The 20,927-nt window shown below is 32.2% G+C and overlaps 1 protein-coding gene across 9 annotated transcripts in view; it reads left to right on the top strand.

Moving 5' to 3' along the window:
• Positions 1 to 20,927, top strand: part of CEP295 (centrosomal protein 295) — a 99,588-nt gene that overhangs the window by 17,230 nt on the left and 61,431 nt on the right. For all 9 annotated transcript variants that reach the window (XM_031960996.1, XM_031960998.1, XM_031960995.1 and 6 more), the window contains exons 7-17: positions 3,241 to 3,351; positions 4,280 to 4,399; positions 5,502 to 5,642; positions 7,305 to 7,488; positions 7,743 to 7,910; positions 9,048 to 9,272; positions 11,517 to 11,630; positions 12,047 to 12,156; positions 13,131 to 13,358; positions 13,807 to 13,904; positions 14,139 to 16,956. In XM_031960996.1, the coding sequence (XP_031816856.1) occupies positions 3,241 to 3,351; positions 4,280 to 4,399; positions 5,502 to 5,642; positions 7,305 to 7,488; positions 7,743 to 7,910; positions 9,048 to 9,272; positions 11,517 to 11,630; positions 12,047 to 12,156; positions 13,131 to 13,358; positions 13,807 to 13,904; positions 14,139 to 16,956 (4,317 nt within the window). The remainder of the gene's footprint in view (positions 1 to 3,240; positions 3,352 to 4,279; positions 4,400 to 5,501; positions 5,643 to 7,304; positions 7,489 to 7,742; positions 7,911 to 9,047; positions 9,273 to 11,516; positions 11,631 to 12,046; positions 12,157 to 13,130; positions 13,359 to 13,806; positions 13,905 to 14,138; positions 16,957 to 20,927) is intronic.

The raw sequence follows: 20,927 nt of genomic DNA on the forward strand, positions 1-20,927 counted from the left end.
TTATAACTAAAGAGATTTCAACATGGATTATTTTGTAAGGGAAAAGAAAGCTTTCTTGATTAAAAAAAATTACCTTTTAATTTCTATTTGTAAATTCAGTTTTTCAAGTAATAATTGCATTGAACTAATTTTAATTTTTTAAATGGCAGTAGAGGGAGGAATTACTTATACTTATTTCCTGGATTTTAAACCACTACCTCCCAATAACCTATTTATTTCACTCACAGCCTATTCATTCCTGCACTCTTTGATAAATCATCCTATATCTTTAAACCTTGAAACTGGAATTTATTCCACCTGCTCAGTTTAGCCAAAATGTGGGTAACCTCTAAAAATATCGTATCACATGCAGTTCTCTCCACTCCAGGGTGCTACTTTTCCTTTTTCACCTGACTCGAGAGCCAAAAGGAGAATAGTAATATTCCTTATTTTCTCTTCTCCCTTGTTTCTGTATTCTTTTTTTTAACATCTATATAACCTGATTATACCACCCTCTCTCCCTAATCCCTATTGCTTTTATTTCCTGAACTCCAGTTCATTTCCCCCAGGTTTCTAAGTTACTTTATGGCTTATTATCTATCCTCTACATCCTTGCCACCATTCTCAGGGAATTGAACCTTTATACTGATTAGATATTCACTGTCACAGTCTGACTTTTCTGTTATCATACCAACTAGTAATTTCCTCTATTTGTCAGCAATCCAAGATGCTTTTAATCTCTTCTTCTGATTCTTACTGTGGGATATTTCCTGACAGTCAGATTTGGAGATATGGTCTTGAGCAAATCACTTAATTTTTGTTGGCCTTAACTCCTGCATTATAAAAGAAAGTTGTTGTACTAGATTGCCCCTAAGGATTTTTTTGGCTCTATATTTGTGATCCGAGAACATATCATCTTTATTCCTTGAAGCACAATCGGCTTCTTCTCTTTCAAACAGTACAGTTTAATCCTTTTGGAAGAAATTAGTTACTTGGCTTTGGTTGTTCATTGTGCTTTTATCCATTTTCCTCTTATTCAGTCATCCAACCTCAACCTCCTGAAACAAGTATAAGTTCCCTTCTGACTTGTCAGGTACCTTTCGTTTTCTGCTCAAATCTTTGTTCTTTCTCATCTTCTATACACCCTCTATTTCTTTCTGTAGTTAATTAGATAAAAAAGGACCAAAGATAAGCTTTGAACTTTGATGCTTGGGAGATTGGTGCTCTTTATACAAATAGAGAAATTGGAGGAAAGGACAGATATAAAGGGAAAGATGATGAACTACATTTTGGAGATGATAAGCATGTTATCTTGTTTGATCCTTACAACAATGATGAGGTAAGCTAGATTAACTCCATCTTACAGATGGACAGCTGAGGGCTCAGTAGATCGGGTGACTTTTTTCAAGGTCATATAGATGATAGTGACAAAAGTCAGTCTTCAATCTTTTTTTCACTACCACATGAGGATAGAGTATGTCTGCACATTCTTTGATGGTAGTGAGGCTTTTAAAATCTGAATCTGATTGACTAGTAATGAATGAACTTTTATATGCAGTAGATTTTGATAAATGGAGGCTCTTTTAATTAAACAATAACAAGTGGAACATAGGAATAAACATATATGATTGGGAGGCATTATCATTGTTAGATGATAACTAACGTATTTCAGAGGACACTAAACAGGTATTAATATATACCTGTATGAAATATTAATTACTTTGTGGTAATTCATGAAGCTTTAAAATATTTTTCTGAAACAAGTATTTCTATCTTAAACTATATAGAGTACAGAATTATTTCTCGCATTTCATTTAGCTTTGGCTAGAAAATTATGTCTTTAATCTGGCTTGCATTTCATTTTTCACAATCTTCAAATAAGAATTTCTATAGTAAAGACATAGCTTTTCTACTTTTCATCATTTTGAGTGAGTAAAGAAAAAGATATAATATTTTTAGATTTCAAATCCTAAATAACCATAGGAGGCTCTGGAAAGTTATAACCATTAGAAAAATCTTGAAAAAAATTCTTTTAAAAAATTCAGAAAAATACTTTTCTTTCTTTAGGACAAAATATAGAAGTTTAGATGGAGGCATAAACCATAATTTTCTCTGTCTTGGTTTGGGAGCTATTACTTTGTAAAACTAGGACAGTATAGTGGGACTCAGCACAGATCCTTAAATGTTTTTGAATTATGCTGACAGTTTCAGTATTTTGTTAATGCAGTTCTTTTTCTTTTCTTATTGTAGGTTTTCTGTTCTCATTTCTTTTCTCATACATGCAGCAATGCATGTGCTGTGTTTTGATCCTTTGGATTTTTTTAGTTATGGGACCTGACTTGTGGTATTTTATTGCCACGGGGAAAGTCTAAGGAAATTCCTTTTGCCACTTTAGGGACAGTCGCTCTTCAACATTCAATTATTGAGTTTTTGAATCATTGAAAGGTTGAGTTTCCAAAGATTATGTAATCAGTTTGTGTCAGAGGTAGTAGTTAAACCCAAGTGTGTCTGACTACAGGGCCTGCTCTATGCTTTCTGCTATATTGCTTTTCATTTCTAAAGAAATAGGGAAGGCATAAGAGATGCTTTTTGTAATTTTAGTCTGGATGACAGGTAATCTGCACACTTTCGTGTATAATAGATTTACATGGTTATTATGTTTAAGTTAGAAGGGAACTTAAAGATCATCTCATCCAACTCCTTCATTTTATGGTTTGGTAGAGAAGGGAAGTGATTTGATTATGGTAAACATAGTTTTAAATAGCAGAGCCAGATTTTAGCTTCTTTAGTCTGCCTATTCCAAGCTTTACTCTTTCTGCTGTTAAGCTGACCTGTAAGAGAAACTTAGATGAATGAAAGTAAATTTATTACGTATATGTAGGTTTTAGAGTGTCGTTTTATAAATTAAGGAAAATTAAGCCCAGAGATGGTAAACAAAATATTAAGGGATTTGTTCGGGAGTAGGTGGTAAAGGTAAGAATTGGCTCAAGGGTCCCTAAACATCAGATCTATGTTCTTTCCAGTGTTCCATATGATACCATTGTCTTTAAAACCTAGAAAATGTACTGCATAGAGAATTTTTAAATATAAAAGTGGTATTGTAATTTATAAAGATCAAGTTTTCCTTTGGAACAAATTTTTAAATGGATAATTAAATAATTGGTTTTCTTGAACCACATGGTAACTTGCTAAAATGCAGAATTTTTTCCCTCCATTTTTAAATAATGCTTTTGTCTCAGCAAATTGTTTTTATTGTTTCAGAATGTTCAAGTAAAAGGAATTTCTACATTAAAGAGCAACACTGCTAGTAACCCTCCTACTTACCATCATCTTGGCCCAAGTGTCATAAACGAGGAGAAGGATGTAGAACAGGTGATTGACTTAATGCTTATTTATAGGCTCCAATAAATGATTACTTTGGCTTCTAATATTATGAGATTGTAAAATTTAAATAACCTAGCAAGCATGGGTCGTAGTCATTGAAAAACTATTTTAAAATGTGCTTTATAATTGTATAGAAGACACATAATGGTTCTAATCATTCTATCAAACAATAGGGCAATATAAAAGAAGGCATATCATAAATTTTTCTATCCTATTTTAGGGTAACATTCTGAAATTAGAACAACATGGCTACTTGCCACTCTCCCAGAATTCAACTTAGTTCTTAAAACTATGATGATAAGTTACGTTGACTTCTTCATATTTGGCAATAAAAGACATTTACTCTTCAGCTTTCCCTTCTCATTTAAGTAATAATATATAATAGTATGTTTACTATTTTTCTTATAAATTAAATAATGAATATCCTTTTTAATTGAATGATATGTCTTAGGGGGATATAGATTAAAAGGTAGAAGGGATATTAGATATTAGAAGTCATCAAGATCAATTTTACAAAGGAGAAAACTGATACCTAAAGAGAGAATTACTTGTGGTAACACATTTAAATAAGTAGGAGATCTTAGTCATCCAACTCCAAATTCAGTATTCTTTCTACTATGTTGGACTGTTTTGAAGCTTAAAAGTGAATGGGAATAAACTAGGGAGGTACTGTTTTCATTTAGTTCTCCTGTAAAATACTGGAGATACTAGTGAATTTTTTAAAAAAAACCTTTTTCTAACCTTTAAGTTTTTCTTTTTGATAGAACAATAATTTCAAATATACAAGCCAATTTTCAGTTGTTTGGGGCTACATTGTAACTTATTAAAGTACAAAACTATTTTTGTCTATGCCATTTGTTTTAAATAGAAAGTAATGCCTTTCGCTTTGCAAAATTTTTTTATGTTCAAATTTTAGAGCCTTCAATTGAAGCAAATTTCTAAGATTACTAGTACTACTACTTGTACTAGTACTATTACTACTTGTTCCACTTACAATTTTGAACCAACTGTGGAGAGAGAGATGGAAGTACAACAGGTGATATATATTTTTATTTGCTTATAATACCCTAGAATTATTTATTTTATCTTGGTATTAAATATAATGTCTATTGATTGATAGAGGACTACTTTTTTTTTTAGTTCAAAATGTAGTATACTGATTGATTACAGAGCTTGAATAATTCAAATAGCTGAGATTAATTCCATTTTTAAAATTAAACGTTTTCTGACACTGCATAGTCATCAAAATAATGTCATTATAGAATTATCAAAATTTAAACTTTCCAAAAGACTTATTTATTTATAGAGGTCAGTGGGCTTACTATATTAATATGTAATATATTAATAATACATATAATGTTATATTAATATTATATTATTATTATGTGTGTTATATTAATATTACAGAAAACTTTCTGTTTAATTTTTATTTGAGGTTTTTAAGGTATCCAGGTGAGTTATTGTACATTTCTGTTTTATCAAAAGAACTTTTCTACTGAAATATAATTTATATCATTTAAAAAGAAGTGAAACATTTTTGCCACACTTAAAAGTGCTATAAAAATAATAATAAAACTTAATTGCATCTTTACAGTATATATTTTCTATTTTGATTTATTGTCTGCAGAATAAATATAAGATGAAACAATGCAAATGAAAAGTAGTTAAATAGCAAATATTTTGAAAATACCATTGACAGGATCAGAAAGGTCTCATCCAAAATGTACCATTGGCCCAAGTCTTCATGATAACTAGGAATTCAAGAGACAGGGGTGGAAACAAGTTTGAGATATGTGAGAGAGTCATGCAGATGCATAAAGATGGGAACTGGAGTTTCCCATAAGAACAGTAAAGGCCATTTTGGATTGCAGAGTACAGTAGGGAGGGAGAGTGTTATACAAGACTGGAAAATATTATCACAAATATTAGAACTTAATTGCATAATTAAGTATGCTGTCATGATGATTTGGATATTGATACAAAAAATATTGAAGAAAAAAGTTTGTTAATTGCGTCTTTAAATTGTGTGCTATTAATCCACATATCTGATCATTTTTACCCTAATTTTATAGTAACTAAAAGAAGGATATTAATCTTGTGTGTATGTTTTGTATAAAATATTGTTGATTGACTGCTAGCCAGATCCTCATTTGGCCGCTGAAGAAGAAACAAAGAGGTTGGAGAAACTACAGAAAGAAGCAATCCAAGAAAAGAGAGAACAGCTTGAAAAGGCTCACATACGAGGAATTCATGCTATGAGAAAGGTTCATTTGGCTAAAGTAAGCAAAATACAACTGTTTTCCAAATGATAAAAATGAAAACTAGTAATAGAAATATTCAGCAGAGCAAAATGAATAATAAATGGGTTGAAATTAAGGGAATACAGAGGATGTTACAGTGATGTCGTTTCTATTTTTACCTCTTCTGATTACAAATAAAATAGCCCATTTTTGTTTGCCTCTGGCATTCCATACATATTTACTAATAGTGACTATAATTAAATTTCATCATATAGATAAGAAAAATGTCATGTTACAAGAGAAGTTAATTGAAAACTTTTTTTTTTAATTAAAGTATTTTTTTTTTCATTCTTGGGATTTAAAACCAAAGAAAGAATTCTTTATATTACATTTATATTCTCTTATTTATCTGACAATATCCAAAAATATTTTGTAAGTGATATTAGAAGTGTGAAAACTGGTTTTAGGAATTTAGAGGATTTAGAAAATTTTCCTTGCTAATATAGTACTATGTGACTGCTAGTTGTTGAGATTACAGGCTTAGAAATAATACATACTATTGGTAATTTTATGGATTTAAATTTTTTATACTGTGCTTAAGAGTTTTTGGTGTTTTTCTTTGGAAATAGATTTTTTTTTTTAATATTTTGGGATGGTTTTATTTTATTTTATTAAAACTTTATGCAGAATAACTACAAAATTGCAAAATAGGAATTCAGTGGTCAGTAAGTCTCATCTCATACCTGAAAAGAATTTACTTTCCACAGGTAGAATAATTATTTAGCCTTTTCTTTTAAAGGCTTCCTTTCAGGAGTATCTACTTTTGATGGAGGTATGGAATGCCTAGTTGTGGAAAATTCATTCTTTATTCTTGAATTGAATCTTGCCTTCTTTAAATATTCACTTTTGTTCTATTATAAGTTTTTAGTAAACCATAAAAAAAAGACATGTTATTCCTGGAACTTAGTAATAATCATTCAATATAATTAACTACTGTTTATTCTAAATCATTTTTTGAGTTAATGAAATACCATTTAAAATAGACTTCTATCTTTTTCTGTCTCCTACATATGTTCAGTGATTTAAGATTTAGATACCACATTAATAAATCAAAATATTAGTCATTCATGAACAATTGTACATGGATTAACTTCAGTTATTTGCCTTATTATTTTACTAGAAAATAAGTTTTTAGCTCATTAAAAGAAAATTGAATCATAATTTGATCTTTTTTTAGATGTGATTAAAAAAAGATAGAAAAGCTCCTCACAAACAGAATGGTCTTTAGGAACCAGTTCATTTAGGGGCAGAAAGCTCTTAAGGCCCTCACTGGAGTAAAGCATACTATTCTTTGATGTTTAGTATTTTGAATATATTATTAGGAAAAGTTTAAAGATATCATGTTAAGCATGTTCCAGTGAAGAAGGGGAAAATAATAAGTACTTGTCAGCTGACTAACCTGTCTTTTTACTTCTCAGTGCCCCAAACAGCAATAAGTTGAAAGGATGGTGTTGACATTTGTAAGGGAATTCCTTATCAGGAGCTCCCTCATATCCCTCATAAAATCACAAAAGAAAGCTGGGAAGTAAATAAAAATTGCAAAGATTTCCATATAAAATTTTTTTTTAAGTTTTGGTGCTTAAAATTTAAGTGTTTGGCTAGAAATAACTGAATGCTTATTAATTTGCTTTTTATTTGTAGAACAGAGAGAAAATAATGAAAGAGCTGGAACAGCTGCAACAAGTGGACCTTGCTAGGAGAAGGCAGAATGTGGCCCAGATGCCACCACAGGTGGTTGAGCTGCCATACAAACGCATGGAAATTAAAGAGGACTGGCAGAGGGAACTAGAGTTTGCCTTTGAAGATATGTACAATGCAGACAGGAGTAAGATATTTTGGGTTTTTTGTTTGGTTGGTTTTTAAAAATGTATTAAGCAAATAAATGCTTAAGCCAAAAAGTAGGACAGCTTATTATTTTGTTAATAAAGTAGATTTCTTGCATCACAAGGTTTTGGCAGTTTTTTAAAATAAGAGTGTCACTGTGTAAGATGCTTTTTGTGTTGTCTTTATTTTTTTTAGATTCTCTTTGTGGGGCTTTAATCTTATTGAATGAAATTTCTGAAATTTCTTTTTTTTTAGAGGTGAAGGGAGACCTGATTTTGAAACTAGAGCCAGAGCCTTTGCCAGTTGTGACTGAACTCATCCAGGATGAAGAACTGGATCTTTCAATGGAGCAGGACTACACATCTGAGATTCAGAACCAAGAGAGAGGGGAAGAAGAAACTCCATTTCTCACAGAAACAAAATGTAGGACTAAAGCTGAATTTATTTTAATATCATTTCAAATAACTACTTTAAGATAATAGTAATTTCTGCATTTGTTCTGTCACAAGGGAAAAAATGAGTGCTTTATTGATATTGAGGCCTTAAAATCTGTCCATTGATTATTTGCTGAAGATATTTCCACTTTATTGCATATTTAACTACTGACTCTTTTCTGTTTCTCCTCCTGCAACATCTCAAATACATACCCTTTTTCTCCATGTACAGACATCATCCTAGTATTGGCTCTTATTACCTCTTGTCTGGACTCTTAGCCCTCCTAATTGGTCTTCTGGCTTCAGTTCTCTGCCCTTTTCAATCATCATCCTTATGGCTGCTGCTATTTTCTTAGTTCTGTTGCATCTAAGATAATAGATAAATCTTTTTGTTTGTCTTTTAAGAACCTTCACAACCTGGACACAACCTAACTAGCTTTATTATACATTACTCCCCTTCCCTCTCTCTCTCTGTGGTCTATTCAAACTGGCATTGGTGTTTCTCATATATGGTGTTCTAAATCCTGTTTCTGTTCCTTTGTACTTTTGGACCTTTGTACCTGTAATGCTGAGCAACTACCTTCTTCACAATCTTTCTATCATTCTGCTCCCTATGCCCCTATGTGTGCTAATGCTCTTTGTGTTTAAGGTTTTTATTTATGTATAGGTGTCCCTTTCTGTATGCTTTATAGAAAAAGGTAAATACAGATGATACATGCATATTGTTTATAAGAATCCTTGGTAACAGAGGCTTTCATTTTTGTTCTTGCATCCATTAGCTAATATCCATACATGTTGATTCTATCCAAAAATTTTTCAAGTTACATAGGTTTTTAGGTCTGAGAATTAATTTAAACTTAATAGTTTCTTCAAGCTTGATTATATTCTTTTTAAACTTGAGAATAGTCTGGTACACTGTAATGCAGTAAAATTGAAATTTATTATAACTGGTTAAAAAACCAATATTTGTTAAACTAGCAATGTAAAAGTGGTAGTGAAGAAAAGGAATTAAAGAAAACAAAGGCCATAATAATTATTTTTTCAGTTTAATGTTTTATAGCAGCATTAGTTGGCAAATGATTATAAATGTAATGTGATTTCAATTTTGTGTTTAATTTTTTCTTAGCTCCATTGGCACAGGAGACCCATCATGCACCTTCAAAAACTGTATTAAAAAAATTATTAGACAGAATTCAGAGCCAGAGATCTCAGTGGGCAAATAAGTACACTTCCGAAGATGAAAATGAAATGCCTACAAATTTTGTTGATGGTGAAAGTGAGACAATAGAGACAGGAACAATTGTCAGTGAAGAAAAACCACTGGATAAATCAGAACATACATCAGAACAAGGTACTATTCTCTAGTGTCACATGTTAATCCAACACTTACAACTTTTTTAGATTATTTCATGTATATTTTAATCATACTTCAAAATCCATATTTACCCTGCTAGGAAGGTGTTATTCTAAGTTACTAATGAAAAATCTGAGGCCCAGAAAGTTGTTTAAGTTTAATAGTGGACTTAGCATTAGAAAGGTTCTCTTTTCCTCAGTTTAGTAAGATAGTGGCTTTTTGAGTCAAATTTCTTTTTTTCTTTTAATTTTTCACACCCACCCCTCTAACCCCTATGTCAGTCTTGTATTGAAGAAGATAAGGACATAAATACTTGGATTCTTATTGAAAAGATATTTTTAATCTAGTAATTAAGTAGTGTTTGTTCCTTCTTTGTTGGCAGAGAAATTATTTGACTCTCCCCCACTTCCCATTTTTAAACCTTTTATTTGTCATTGTTTTTCACATAATTGGCTAGTTTCTCTATTCTGCATTGTAAATCTTAATACAGATCATCAACTCAGCTGGTCTTTATCTCATACAAAGCTACTATTCCTTAAGGTTCCTCAATTCCTGGTAAGTAATGTGGAGACCACTATACAGAGACCAGTGTGGTAGAGTCTGTTTACTGTCAAAAGAAATGGGGTGGGGGAAGGGGAGATACTTTAAATTCTATAGATAATTCTATATTAATGATAACATTTATTTGCAGTTTTTTGCACTTTAAAGTGTTTTCATAAAAGTCACTTCATTTACTCCTTATAACACCTCTGTAAGACAAATAGAAGATATATTAAGATTTGCCCTTCTTATGGATGAACAAATTGGAAACTCCTTGGCCACACTTGTTATTAAGTATTTTTTCTTTATATTTCATAATATTTTTACTAATTTTATGACCTTTCTGTATCATATTAAGGTTATTTATGTATGTGTATTATCTCCCCATTATAATGTAAAATTTTAAGATCGGGATCATATCATTCTTGTGTCTCTACTGCTTAGCCCAATACCTTATACAAAATATTCATAAGTATTTTTGTTTGAGGAAAAGAGACAGACTGAATTAAAATGTGATCAAAACCAAATAAAATCTATTAAAAGTCTACCATGTGTACTCAAAACTATTGTCTTTGTTGAAATAAATTTAAAAAATCCATTCTTTTAACATAAATAGTTGAGCAGGGGAGGAATATTCTAAAAGGCAAATAAAGTCCTAGTGTTATTATGAAAATAATTTTGACCAGGGAATCATCTTTTGAGAGATATCTTTTGCGGGTTTAGAAAATAGTTTTTGTTTGTTTTGGTTTTGATTTGTGCTTTTTTTCTTTGTTTCTGAGTTTCTAATGCTTAAGTTGGCTCTACTTATATTCATTGTATTAGTACTACAAAATCCTCTTGTGGAATTTCTCTTTTCATAATTCAGCTGTTTATCTATGGTAAAGTGATTTTGTTTCTAAAGTTGATCCTGTTTTACTCAGATGAGACAACTAAAAATTTAAAATAGTAACATATAATTGCTGAATATTTCAAATAATTACTGATAATCATTCTCAATTTATTTCTTTTTTTTAAACTTTTTTTTTGTTTGTTTTTTTTGTTTTTTTGAGGAAGAGCATCTTATTATGGTTGATAAAATGAATGGTGTTGGGAGATACAATTTATTTTATGATTTTTTAAAAACTTCAGTACAGACTATTTAGCTTTAAGTTTATACTCCTCACATTCATATGCAACAGTGATCTATATCATAAGTTTGTGCCAGATATTTCAGATTTGATAATTGCTAAATTTCATTCACTGTCAGAGTGAACTTGCCTTGCTAGCTTTGCTTTTATTTTGATTTAACTTTGTAGTTTTTTTTTAAATGTGGATTATCTAGTCCAATTCTTCTCATTTTTTAAGAAGCTGGGATATAGGGAAGTTTTAAGTCACTTGCTCTGGGTCACTTAAGTAGTATGTGAAAGGAAGGCTTTGACCTCAGGGCCTTTGCTCCAGATCCAGGCCTCTTTCTACTATATTAAGTTTACCCATTAGAAAGATCAGATAATTTTGACCATTGTTTCACTTTATCTTCTCCAGCCTTAGAATTTGGGAGTATATTCCAGCATTTGGAAATCTGTTTAGAAAGAATTTTCTCCAGGTTTTACAAATCAAAATCCCCTGTACAAAATTAAAGCAGCTTCTTTGGCTTTGTTTATATCTAGACTTGAATAATAATATTGGGTTAGTTATTACAGCCAGTATTATTTGCTTTTGAAGGTGAAACAAAACAACTTAGTGGCCTTGGAAGTGAAACAATCAAAACTGAATTGGAAACAGATCTCAGAAAAGAACAGCCATGCAAAATCCTTACAGAATCTGGAAAGAACAAAGGTAATTTTATTTTCTTCAGAGTCCTTAGTTATACTTTAGATTGATTTTAACACCTTTTAATTTCCCTAGTTAACATATTATATATATATATATTTTTTTTTATTTTTTTATTATTATAATAACTTTTTATTGACAGAACCCATGCCAGGATAATTTTTACAACATTATCCCTTGCACTCACTTCTGTTCTGATTTTTCCCCTCTCTCCCTCCACCCTCTCCCCTAGATGGCAAGCAGTCATAACATATATATTGATCTATGAAATAAATCACTTGTGAATAACAAAAAGAAAAGGGAATATGAATTTAACTATCTAGCATATGTCAAATATTGTGCTAAATGATAAAGATTTGATGGAAAAGTATTATGAAAATATAAAAATTTTAAAATTCAAATCCATTTCTTGTTTTGGGAAGGCTTAGAATCATCTGAAAGTGAAATTTCCCAGGTAGATGAAAGGTCGGTTCTGCTTGATCCTCATGAAGAGGCCACTCAAGCTAGAACAGTAACAGACAGACAAAAACAGGTACTTTTTGGAAATTCTTTTAATTTTTTTCATCTTTGATTGTAATATTACTTATCTATATATTTGTCTTGATTTTTTTACCCCTTTTAAAAGATTCCTGTGGTACTTCTCTTGATCTCTGCCATGATTAATCTTATCTTCCCCATCTTCTTGAACTTTCCTCTGACTTTCAATCTCACTTCAATTTGTATGACATATAACTTTCCTCTCTTTATGCTTTTTGTATTTTAATTATTTGAGTGTTTCTCACTAAGTTTAAAGTTCCTTAAGGACGAAAGTCATTTAACTTTTAATTTTGTAGATAATAGGTGAATCAGTTCTTGTTAAATGTGACTGTTTTGCTATCATAATATAGTGTACTATATCCCAATCTCATTTAACTTTATTAAAATTACCCGAGTTGCAGGAAAATGGGAGGAAATTAAATCTTGTGTGTACATTTTCAATTTCTGTCATTTACCTTTGATAGCCATTTTGTTTTTGCATTAAAGTTGGTAGAGGAAGATGACTTTTGTTTTGTATGATATGTGTAGATTTTTTTCTTTTTAAATTTAAACAAAGGAATCATGAACCAAGTTTCTAGAAACATGAATTTGGAGATGTTTGTAATCAAAAGTCCTTATCAGGCACACATTTAGAAATTAATTAATTCATTTGATTTCTTTTATAGTTTGTATTTTATTTTTGTGTGAAATACAGCTTTAAACAGAAAATTAATGAAGACATTTCAGACCAAATTGAGAATTGTCTTTTTTTTTAATATTAGTAAACACATATTTAGAATATGTTAAGTATTCTTGTCATTTCAGAATAGTGATCATATCTTTAGAATATATTAATAAAGGCTCTAATAATTTCAGTTTGGTTACTCTTTTGTAAATTGATTACTCTTTAATTTTTTAATGATGTAATGAACATTACTTTGTTCTTTGAAGAAATTTATGACTGATCATTTGAATCTTTTTGTTTCTTAGATGATGAAACTTGAACAACAAAAACAAAAACAGCTGGCATTAATTAGACAGATTGAACAACAGAGAATAAGACTGGAGAGTGAATGCCTAAAAGCTCGAAAGACTCAACTAGAACTTGAGAGGAAAAAAATAAAAGAAAGAATTCAGCAATTTTATTTAAGATATATGGAATCTTATCCTTTTGTGGACCAGTGGAAGAAAGAAGTCTCTGTGGTCCCTCAGCATTTAGTAAAATTCTTTCAGATTCTTAAGTATATTTAAATATACTTTTTTATTTAGTATATTTACTCTAATTATACTCTTAAAAACATGGGGTACTTTGAAAATTGTCAGAATAGTTACGTTAATATGACTTAAATTTTTTAATTGATGTGATCAGATTATTCCTCTTGTAGGCATGCAACCATAATTAACATCAAGCATTTATGTAATTCTAGAATGCAAACTAGTGAAACTCCTATTAGCCTTGCTTTTGTGAATATTGTTAGATTACATGGACCCCTTATAATATCATTTGATTTTTAGGTTAGGAGTAGATGTTATATTTTTATTAATATTAATTTGTAATTTGAGTAATTTTTTAAAATAAAGCTTCATAGGAACTACAATGAGAACTTTTTATTTCAGTGACTTATAACTTTATTTTAAATTCTTCTCAAATATTCTCTTTTATTAGATGAATGATGCTCCAACAATTGATTTGGAAATTTCCAGAGAAGATCGTAGTAGACAAATGATTCATAATTACCAGCAACATCTTTTACAGCAAAACAGGTATTAATTCACAAGTAAATATTCTTGTGTATGTGTCTAGATTTTTGGATTTCTTAATCATTCTTTAAAACAAGGATATGGAAATTTCCCAAAGGATTATTCAAGAGTATATTCTTTCTTCTATCTATAATAAATTGTGACAAATAATTTCATTTTCCATAAGATGAAAGTTAGGATTAATACTTTAGAATACTGGACATTTTTCTCATCAGAAGAAATTTTATTTCTTTGCAGGTTTCACAAACAATCCATTGATGCAGCCAGGAAACGTTTGCATGAGTATCAAAATATGTTAAAACAAAGGTATCCATCCCAGTCAACCAAGAATATTTCATCTGATTTCATAAAGCCTAAACGTGAATCACTTGATAGAAAAACACTAACATTCCAGGCCAGCTCTTGTCTTCCAGGAGTATCACAACTACCAAGTTATCCTACAATAACAGGAAGCACTCGTTTGCTTTCCTTAGAGAGCAATGAAAGGATATCTTCTGGTCAGACTGCTTCTTCTTATTCAGGATCACTTATTCAGCCTTCACTTAGTTCAGTACCTTCTGCTGAACCCGAATCTAAATTGGGAAGAATCCAAGATCTCTTTTCAACTGAGAGTCAAATTAGTCCACAATTTTTACGTCATTTCATAAGTTCAGAGGCAAAGCCCTTCCTTTCTTCAGATCATAGACTGTCTCAGAAGGCTAGTTTGAAGACAGTACAAGAGCCGTTAGAGGTACAAAAGGAAACTTTTCATTTTACTGAGAAAATCCCAGAAGAATTAATTGTACATAGGCAGACTGAATTGGAAGAAAGGATGCTTTCTAATCAGACTGGCTTTTCTCCTTCAATACCATCATTCCCTCATCATTCTCTTTCTCTGTCTGCATCTGCTGCACCTGAATCTGAAAGAATCCAAGAACCCTTTTCAATCAAGAATGACAACATAGTTCCTTCAAACCATTCTCTAAAGCAAATAATTCCAGATAGACTTTTATCTTCAGAAGACACCCTGTATCAACAGTGTAATTTAAATGCAGTCCGAGAACAATTGAATATACAAAGGGAAGCCCTTCACTCATGTCTGAAGGCCCAGGCAAAACTGGTTTCACATAAATCGGCTTCGGTAGGGGGAAAAGTACCTTCTAGTCAGACTATACCACTGGTCCCTCAGCATTTCCTTAGTTCATCACTTTCTGCTAAATCAGACTCTGGAGGAGTACAGAAACACTTTTTAACCAAGAGTGAGAGCACAATTGCTCCAAGCCCACCCCTCAAACAGGTATTTCAGGATAGGCCTCTGATTTCAGAAGATAGTCTACATCAAGTGGATAGTGTGGATATTTTGAAAGCAATGCAACAACAGTGGGCTTTACAGAAGGAAGCCTTCAACTTTGGTCAGAAAACCCAGGAGTTAAACCTTGTAAATAGACCAATTGCAGTGGAAGAAAAGAAGTCCTCTTCTCAGACAGAGTCTCCTTTACTACCACTTTCCCCTCAGCTTGCACTTGGCTCATCACCTTCTGATGAATCTGACTCTGTAGGAATTCAGGAATTCCATTTAACAAAGAGAGATACTACATATCCTTTAGGTTATAACACAACTCAAGATCAGTGTTTGACTTCTTCAAAACCCATAATTGCTCAGCAAGATAATTTGAAAATAAATGAACAGTTAGATTTGCAGAAGGATTTATTTCTTTTTAGTGAGAAAGCTCATCCAGCTGTAGCAGAAGAAGGAATACTTTCTAGTCACACCAGGCCCTCTTTAGTACCATTGATTCCTCAACATTCATATAATTCATTACACTCTGCCAAATCTGAATCGGGAGGAATCCATTTCCCTCTACCAAGGAAATGTGAGCCTGAAATATGTCCCTCAAGTGTTTCTTCAATCCAGATATTTGAGGATAAGGTTTTGGCTCCTTCACAACACATTCTACCTCAGCAGCATAATCAGATGGCTTTCCAGGAACCAAGAAATATACAGAGGGAAGCCTTTTGCTTTAGTGAGAAAATTCAGGAAGAGCTATTGGTACAATCTAAGATGGCTTTGGAGGAAAGGCTATCTTCTAACCAGGCTGACTTTTCTTTCCTACCGTTAATACCACAGCATTCATTTACTTCTCTACCTTCTACTAAGTCTGGAGGCATCCAGATAACCAGTTCACATCCTGCAACCCCTAACATGCAAATATTTCAGGAAAACCTTTTGGCTTCTTCAGAACACATTCTTCCTCAGCAGGATGATTTGAATCTTCAACAAGAACAATTGGATTTAGAGAGGAAAGCCTTTCAGTTTGATGAGAGAGCCCAGCACCAGACATTGGTGAATGAAAAATTTTCTGCTCAGGATGACTCTTTTGTACCATCGTTAGCTGACCATGCATCTGGTTCACCACCTTTTAATTCTGAGGAAATCCAAAACCCTCTTATAGGCAAGAATGAGAGCACACATCCTACAAGCTACTCTACAGACCTTGAATTTCAGGATAGAGTTTCAACTTCAGGTGACAGCCAATATCAGCAAGATAATTTTAAAGCAATACAAGAACAATTGAATATACACAGGGAGGCCCTTTCCTTTGGTGAGAGATCTCAGTTACAATACCATCTTTTGGAAGAGCATGAATTTTTCCCTCTTACTGGGCATGACTACAAACTTGCAACCATGGAAGAAAGAACGTCTAATCAAGCTGATTCCTCTCCTTTTTTGCCACAGTTCCCTTTGCATTCAGTTAGTTCGTTGCCTTCAGCTGAAGCTGAGTCTCCTCCTGATTCTGAAGAATACCAAGAATCTTTTTTAACCAGTCAAGAAAACACACTTCCCTCAAGCCAATCTTCAATCCACATGTTTCAGGATAAGCTTTTGGCTTCTTCAAAGCATTTTTCATCTGCTCAAGACAATTTGAAGGCACTCCAGAAACAATTGAATATACAAAAAGAATATTTTGAGGGGAGACAGAAAGCCCAAGAAGAATGGCTTCTTCGAAGACAGACTGGACTAGAAGAGTTACAGAAGCATGAAGAGGCATTAAAGGATTCACTTTATGAGAATCAGGTATTAGTATATGTTTCATTTGTAAGTTAAATTATTTAAAATCTAGATAATTAATTTGTTTCTAGTAAATGTCAGCTTGATATCTTTTTCTGAACATAATCCAAAAGTTTGAATATTGGCTCAGGAATAGGTTCTTTCTGTGTTAGTAATCTTGACCATATAATTTTGAATGTGCTTCAGGCTTCTTATCTGTATTTAAGGAATAGGAACATTTGTTAATGAAATAGATTCTGGGAAAAACATAGCTGGATAGCAGTTTGTGTGAAAAAGGCCTCAAGATTTTACTAGTGAGCAAATTTAGTATCCGTCAAGAATGGGACATTATTAAAGGTTTTTCAGCAGGGCAAAGGCATAAAAAAGTAACAAAAGGCTAATATAGCATTAGACTGTATTAATAGACATATATAGTTTTCAGAATGGGAAAATAATTCCCCTGTACTTTGCCCTCGTCAGATCACGTTTAGAAAATTGTCTAATTTGGGGTGCTGTTAAAAGGAATAGAACATGTCCAGAAGAAAGCAGCCATGATGATTCAGGGCTAATTGTTGTTTGTTGTTGTTTTCCTAGACTTCATGAACCCATTTGGGGTTTTCTTGACAAAAATACTGAAGTAATTGGCCATTTATTTCTCCAACTCATTTTATAAATAAGGAACTGAGACAAAAAGGTTAAGTAACTTGCCCAAGATCACACAGAGTAAGTGATTGAGGATAAATTTGAACTCAGGAAGATGTTAAGCATCAAATGAAGGAACTAGAGTTGAGTATAGAGAGAATATTTGGGTAAACATGAGAGCTGCTTTCAAGGACATTTAGAAAAAGGGTTAGACATGTTCTACCTGATTCCACCCAAAGGGCAGAATTTGGAACAGTGATGAATATAAGTTTCTAAAAGAAAGATGTAGGCTTGGCTGTCAGGGAAAAATCATATTCAGAGCTACGCATAAGTGGAATGGACTACCTTGGAAAGCAAGTAAATGACCACTTGTCAGATTTGCTGTAAAAAGAATTCTTAGTCATTTATGGGTTGGACAATTAAGATCCCTCAGGTCTTCTCGAAAACGGAAATTTTTTGATTCCCAAGAGATTTCAGAGGAGGATGACCACTACAGTAAGGTGACTTAAAACGATGCTATGCCTGTTTGGCCTAGTTGAAATGAAAGTGGATGTTTAGCTTGGAGAAAACAATTAAGTTGTAGCATGATCCCTGAATTCAAACATTTGATAAGTTAATAGCATTGGGCTAAGTTAAATAAAGTAGAAATCAATAGAGATTTAGAAGCAAGTCAAGTCTTACATTTGGGTGCAAAAAAATCTTCACAATTATAAGATAGGGAAATATATGAATAGACAGCATAGGTCCTGGAGGTTTAATGGACTACAGTCAGCATTATGAAAAAGCAGCCAAAAAATGGCAATGAAGTTTTGGGCTGCCTCAAGCAAGGCATAACTTCCAAAAACGAGGAGCTGGCAGTCTTTGTACTGTGTTCACAGGCAGCTAGGTAGTATAGTGGTTAGAGTGCTGGAGTCAAGTCTCATTGAAATCTGATTGCTGGCACTTACTAGCAATGTGACTCTGAATCTTGATAGCAAGGAATATTATGTGAAGAAAAGGTAGTATTTTGTTCTCTTTGTGTTCAGAGGGCTAAACTAGGAACCTTTAGTATATCACACTTGGATTTGATATTCATCAGATATATTATTGTGGAGATTTATTTCATAAATAGCATTGACTAGTTAATTGTCAATTTCTTTCAAATCTCATATTCTGTGATTGTGGCATATGGAAGAGAATTAAATGGGTTCTGCTTGGCCTTATAGAATAATACCCAAGTTAGAACTTGCTGAATGGAAGCTATAGGAAGACAGATTTCCAACTGAATGAGGACAAAAATATCCTAAAAGATTTTTTTATATATATCCTTGACTACTTCAGTAGCCAAAAATGCATATTAGTCAAAAAAAATTCAGAGAATATTAGCATTGGAGAAGAAAAAGATTAGCTATAACTCAGAATGTGCACTCTTTATATCTAATACATCACTGAAATGTATGATAACTATCTCAAAAATCGGTAAATTTTCTATTTTCCTTGCAGTTTTATATCTAATATAAAAAAAAATTATCAAGCTAAACTACTGAAGTTGTTGAACTTGTTGAAAGTGAGATTTATTTAAATAATTTAGCCACAAGTGATGGAACATCACAATCTCTTCCAAAAAAACCCCCACCTCTGTGTATGAATACTGCATACAAAATGTATGTCTATTATATGAAAGCTGGATGTGGGCTGTAGCATGTTACCAATAAGGTTCATGAGAAGTAACATTTTTAAAAGATATCAGTTAGGAAGTATATAATCAGAAAAGAAATAATTAGATGAGCTGTTGAATTTAAAGCTTTTTGTAAACTTTAAAACACTATTAAGAGGCAGCTATTGTTAATAATTTTAAAAGCCTACGACTAGTCATTTAATGAGAGCAAGGAAGTAGCCAGGATGATACATTGGTATCTGTGATGTGAAAAAAAGGAGTTGGACTAGATGATCTCTAATATGACCTTTTAGCTTTAAATTTGTAATCCCATGACATAAAAGAAGGCTTTCAGGACATAGAATGAATCTCCCTTGGAGAATTCATGGGAAGGCATGATGAAAAGATTTTTTTCCAAGGATGAAAAAGCATGGATAAGCTTTCATCTTGAACAATTAAAGGGATATTAATAAGATCATGGATACATCAAAGTGTATAAAGTAATAACTTAAGTAATATTAGCCTTTTTTCAAAAAGTTTCCAAATACTTCTTACATTGAGTGAAATTTTTGATTTTCTGAGTATAGAGCAGTTTCATTGATGATAAAGTCACAGACCATTTATTAAGAAACTTTTATTAAGCAACTGTCATATATGGAACACCTTACTAAACAGTCCCCCAAAAGATATAAGATGAATAGAAAGTGGTTCCTTCCCTCAGGTAGTTTCTGGTATAGGATAGACCAAAAAAAAAAAAAAAAATTCCCAAATAATTATAACACAAAATACATATATGTATATAACATATATATATATATATATACATACATACATACATGTGTGTTGTATATAATATTGTATGTAAATATATACAAAATGTATACAATACAAAACTAAGCATGTAATAATTCAAAATGTTGCTTTCTTTTCTAGCTTACAGTCTTCCTTTCAGTCTCTTTCCATGTCATCAGCTTTTAAGATTTAAGTATTTTCACTGATTGATAACCCTTCTGAAAATCTAACTTTACAGTTTTTTGGTTTACTTAATTCCTATGAGTTAAGTTTTCATCTACATCAAGCAATCAAACATTTCAGCAGTTCATTCTCCTGATGAATCCCTCCCCTCTGTTTTACCTTCCACCTTCCCTTTTTCCTTCTGCACTGACAATCCTCAGTCCTGTCCTCAGTCTCTCACCAACTGCTATTTTTCTTCTTTCTCCCAAAATGACAAATGCTGGTGAAAGAAATCATGAAACTTTTTAAATTGGTTCTCTATTGCTGTTCAGATTTCTCCCTCTTCAAGCTCCCGATTTTCTTCCTTTCCTGTCTCACTATCAGCATATGCTTTTGTCTCCAACCTGTTCAATTCAGCAGGCATCAATTCAGCAGGCATTTCCTAACACTTAGCACTTGCCAGATATTGGCTAACTGCTGCGGATACAAAGAAAGATGATTAGGGAGGGAGGATTACTACCTACTTTACTATGAACAACATGAAGTTCCTAAGCTTCCCTCTCTGCTCTTCTGCTTTTCCACATCAGTCCATAAATAGTTATTAAAAATTTGTTATGTGTAGGATTCTGTGGTATGTGCTAAGAATGCAGGAGCATTGCAATATAATCCTTCATCTCCTCCCTTCTGGTCATGTCAGACAGTGAATGATCTTGCTTTGACCTTTTTCTCTTTATACCCTTTATTTGGCAGGTTTATTGCTTCATTA

The sequence above is a fragment of the Sarcophilus harrisii genome, chromosome 3 (assembly GCF_902635505.1).
Source record: "Sarcophilus harrisii chromosome 3, mSarHar1.11, whole genome shotgun sequence".
In the NCBI taxonomy this organism is placed as follows: domain Eukaryota; kingdom Metazoa; phylum Chordata; class Mammalia; order Dasyuromorphia; family Dasyuridae; genus Sarcophilus; species Sarcophilus harrisii.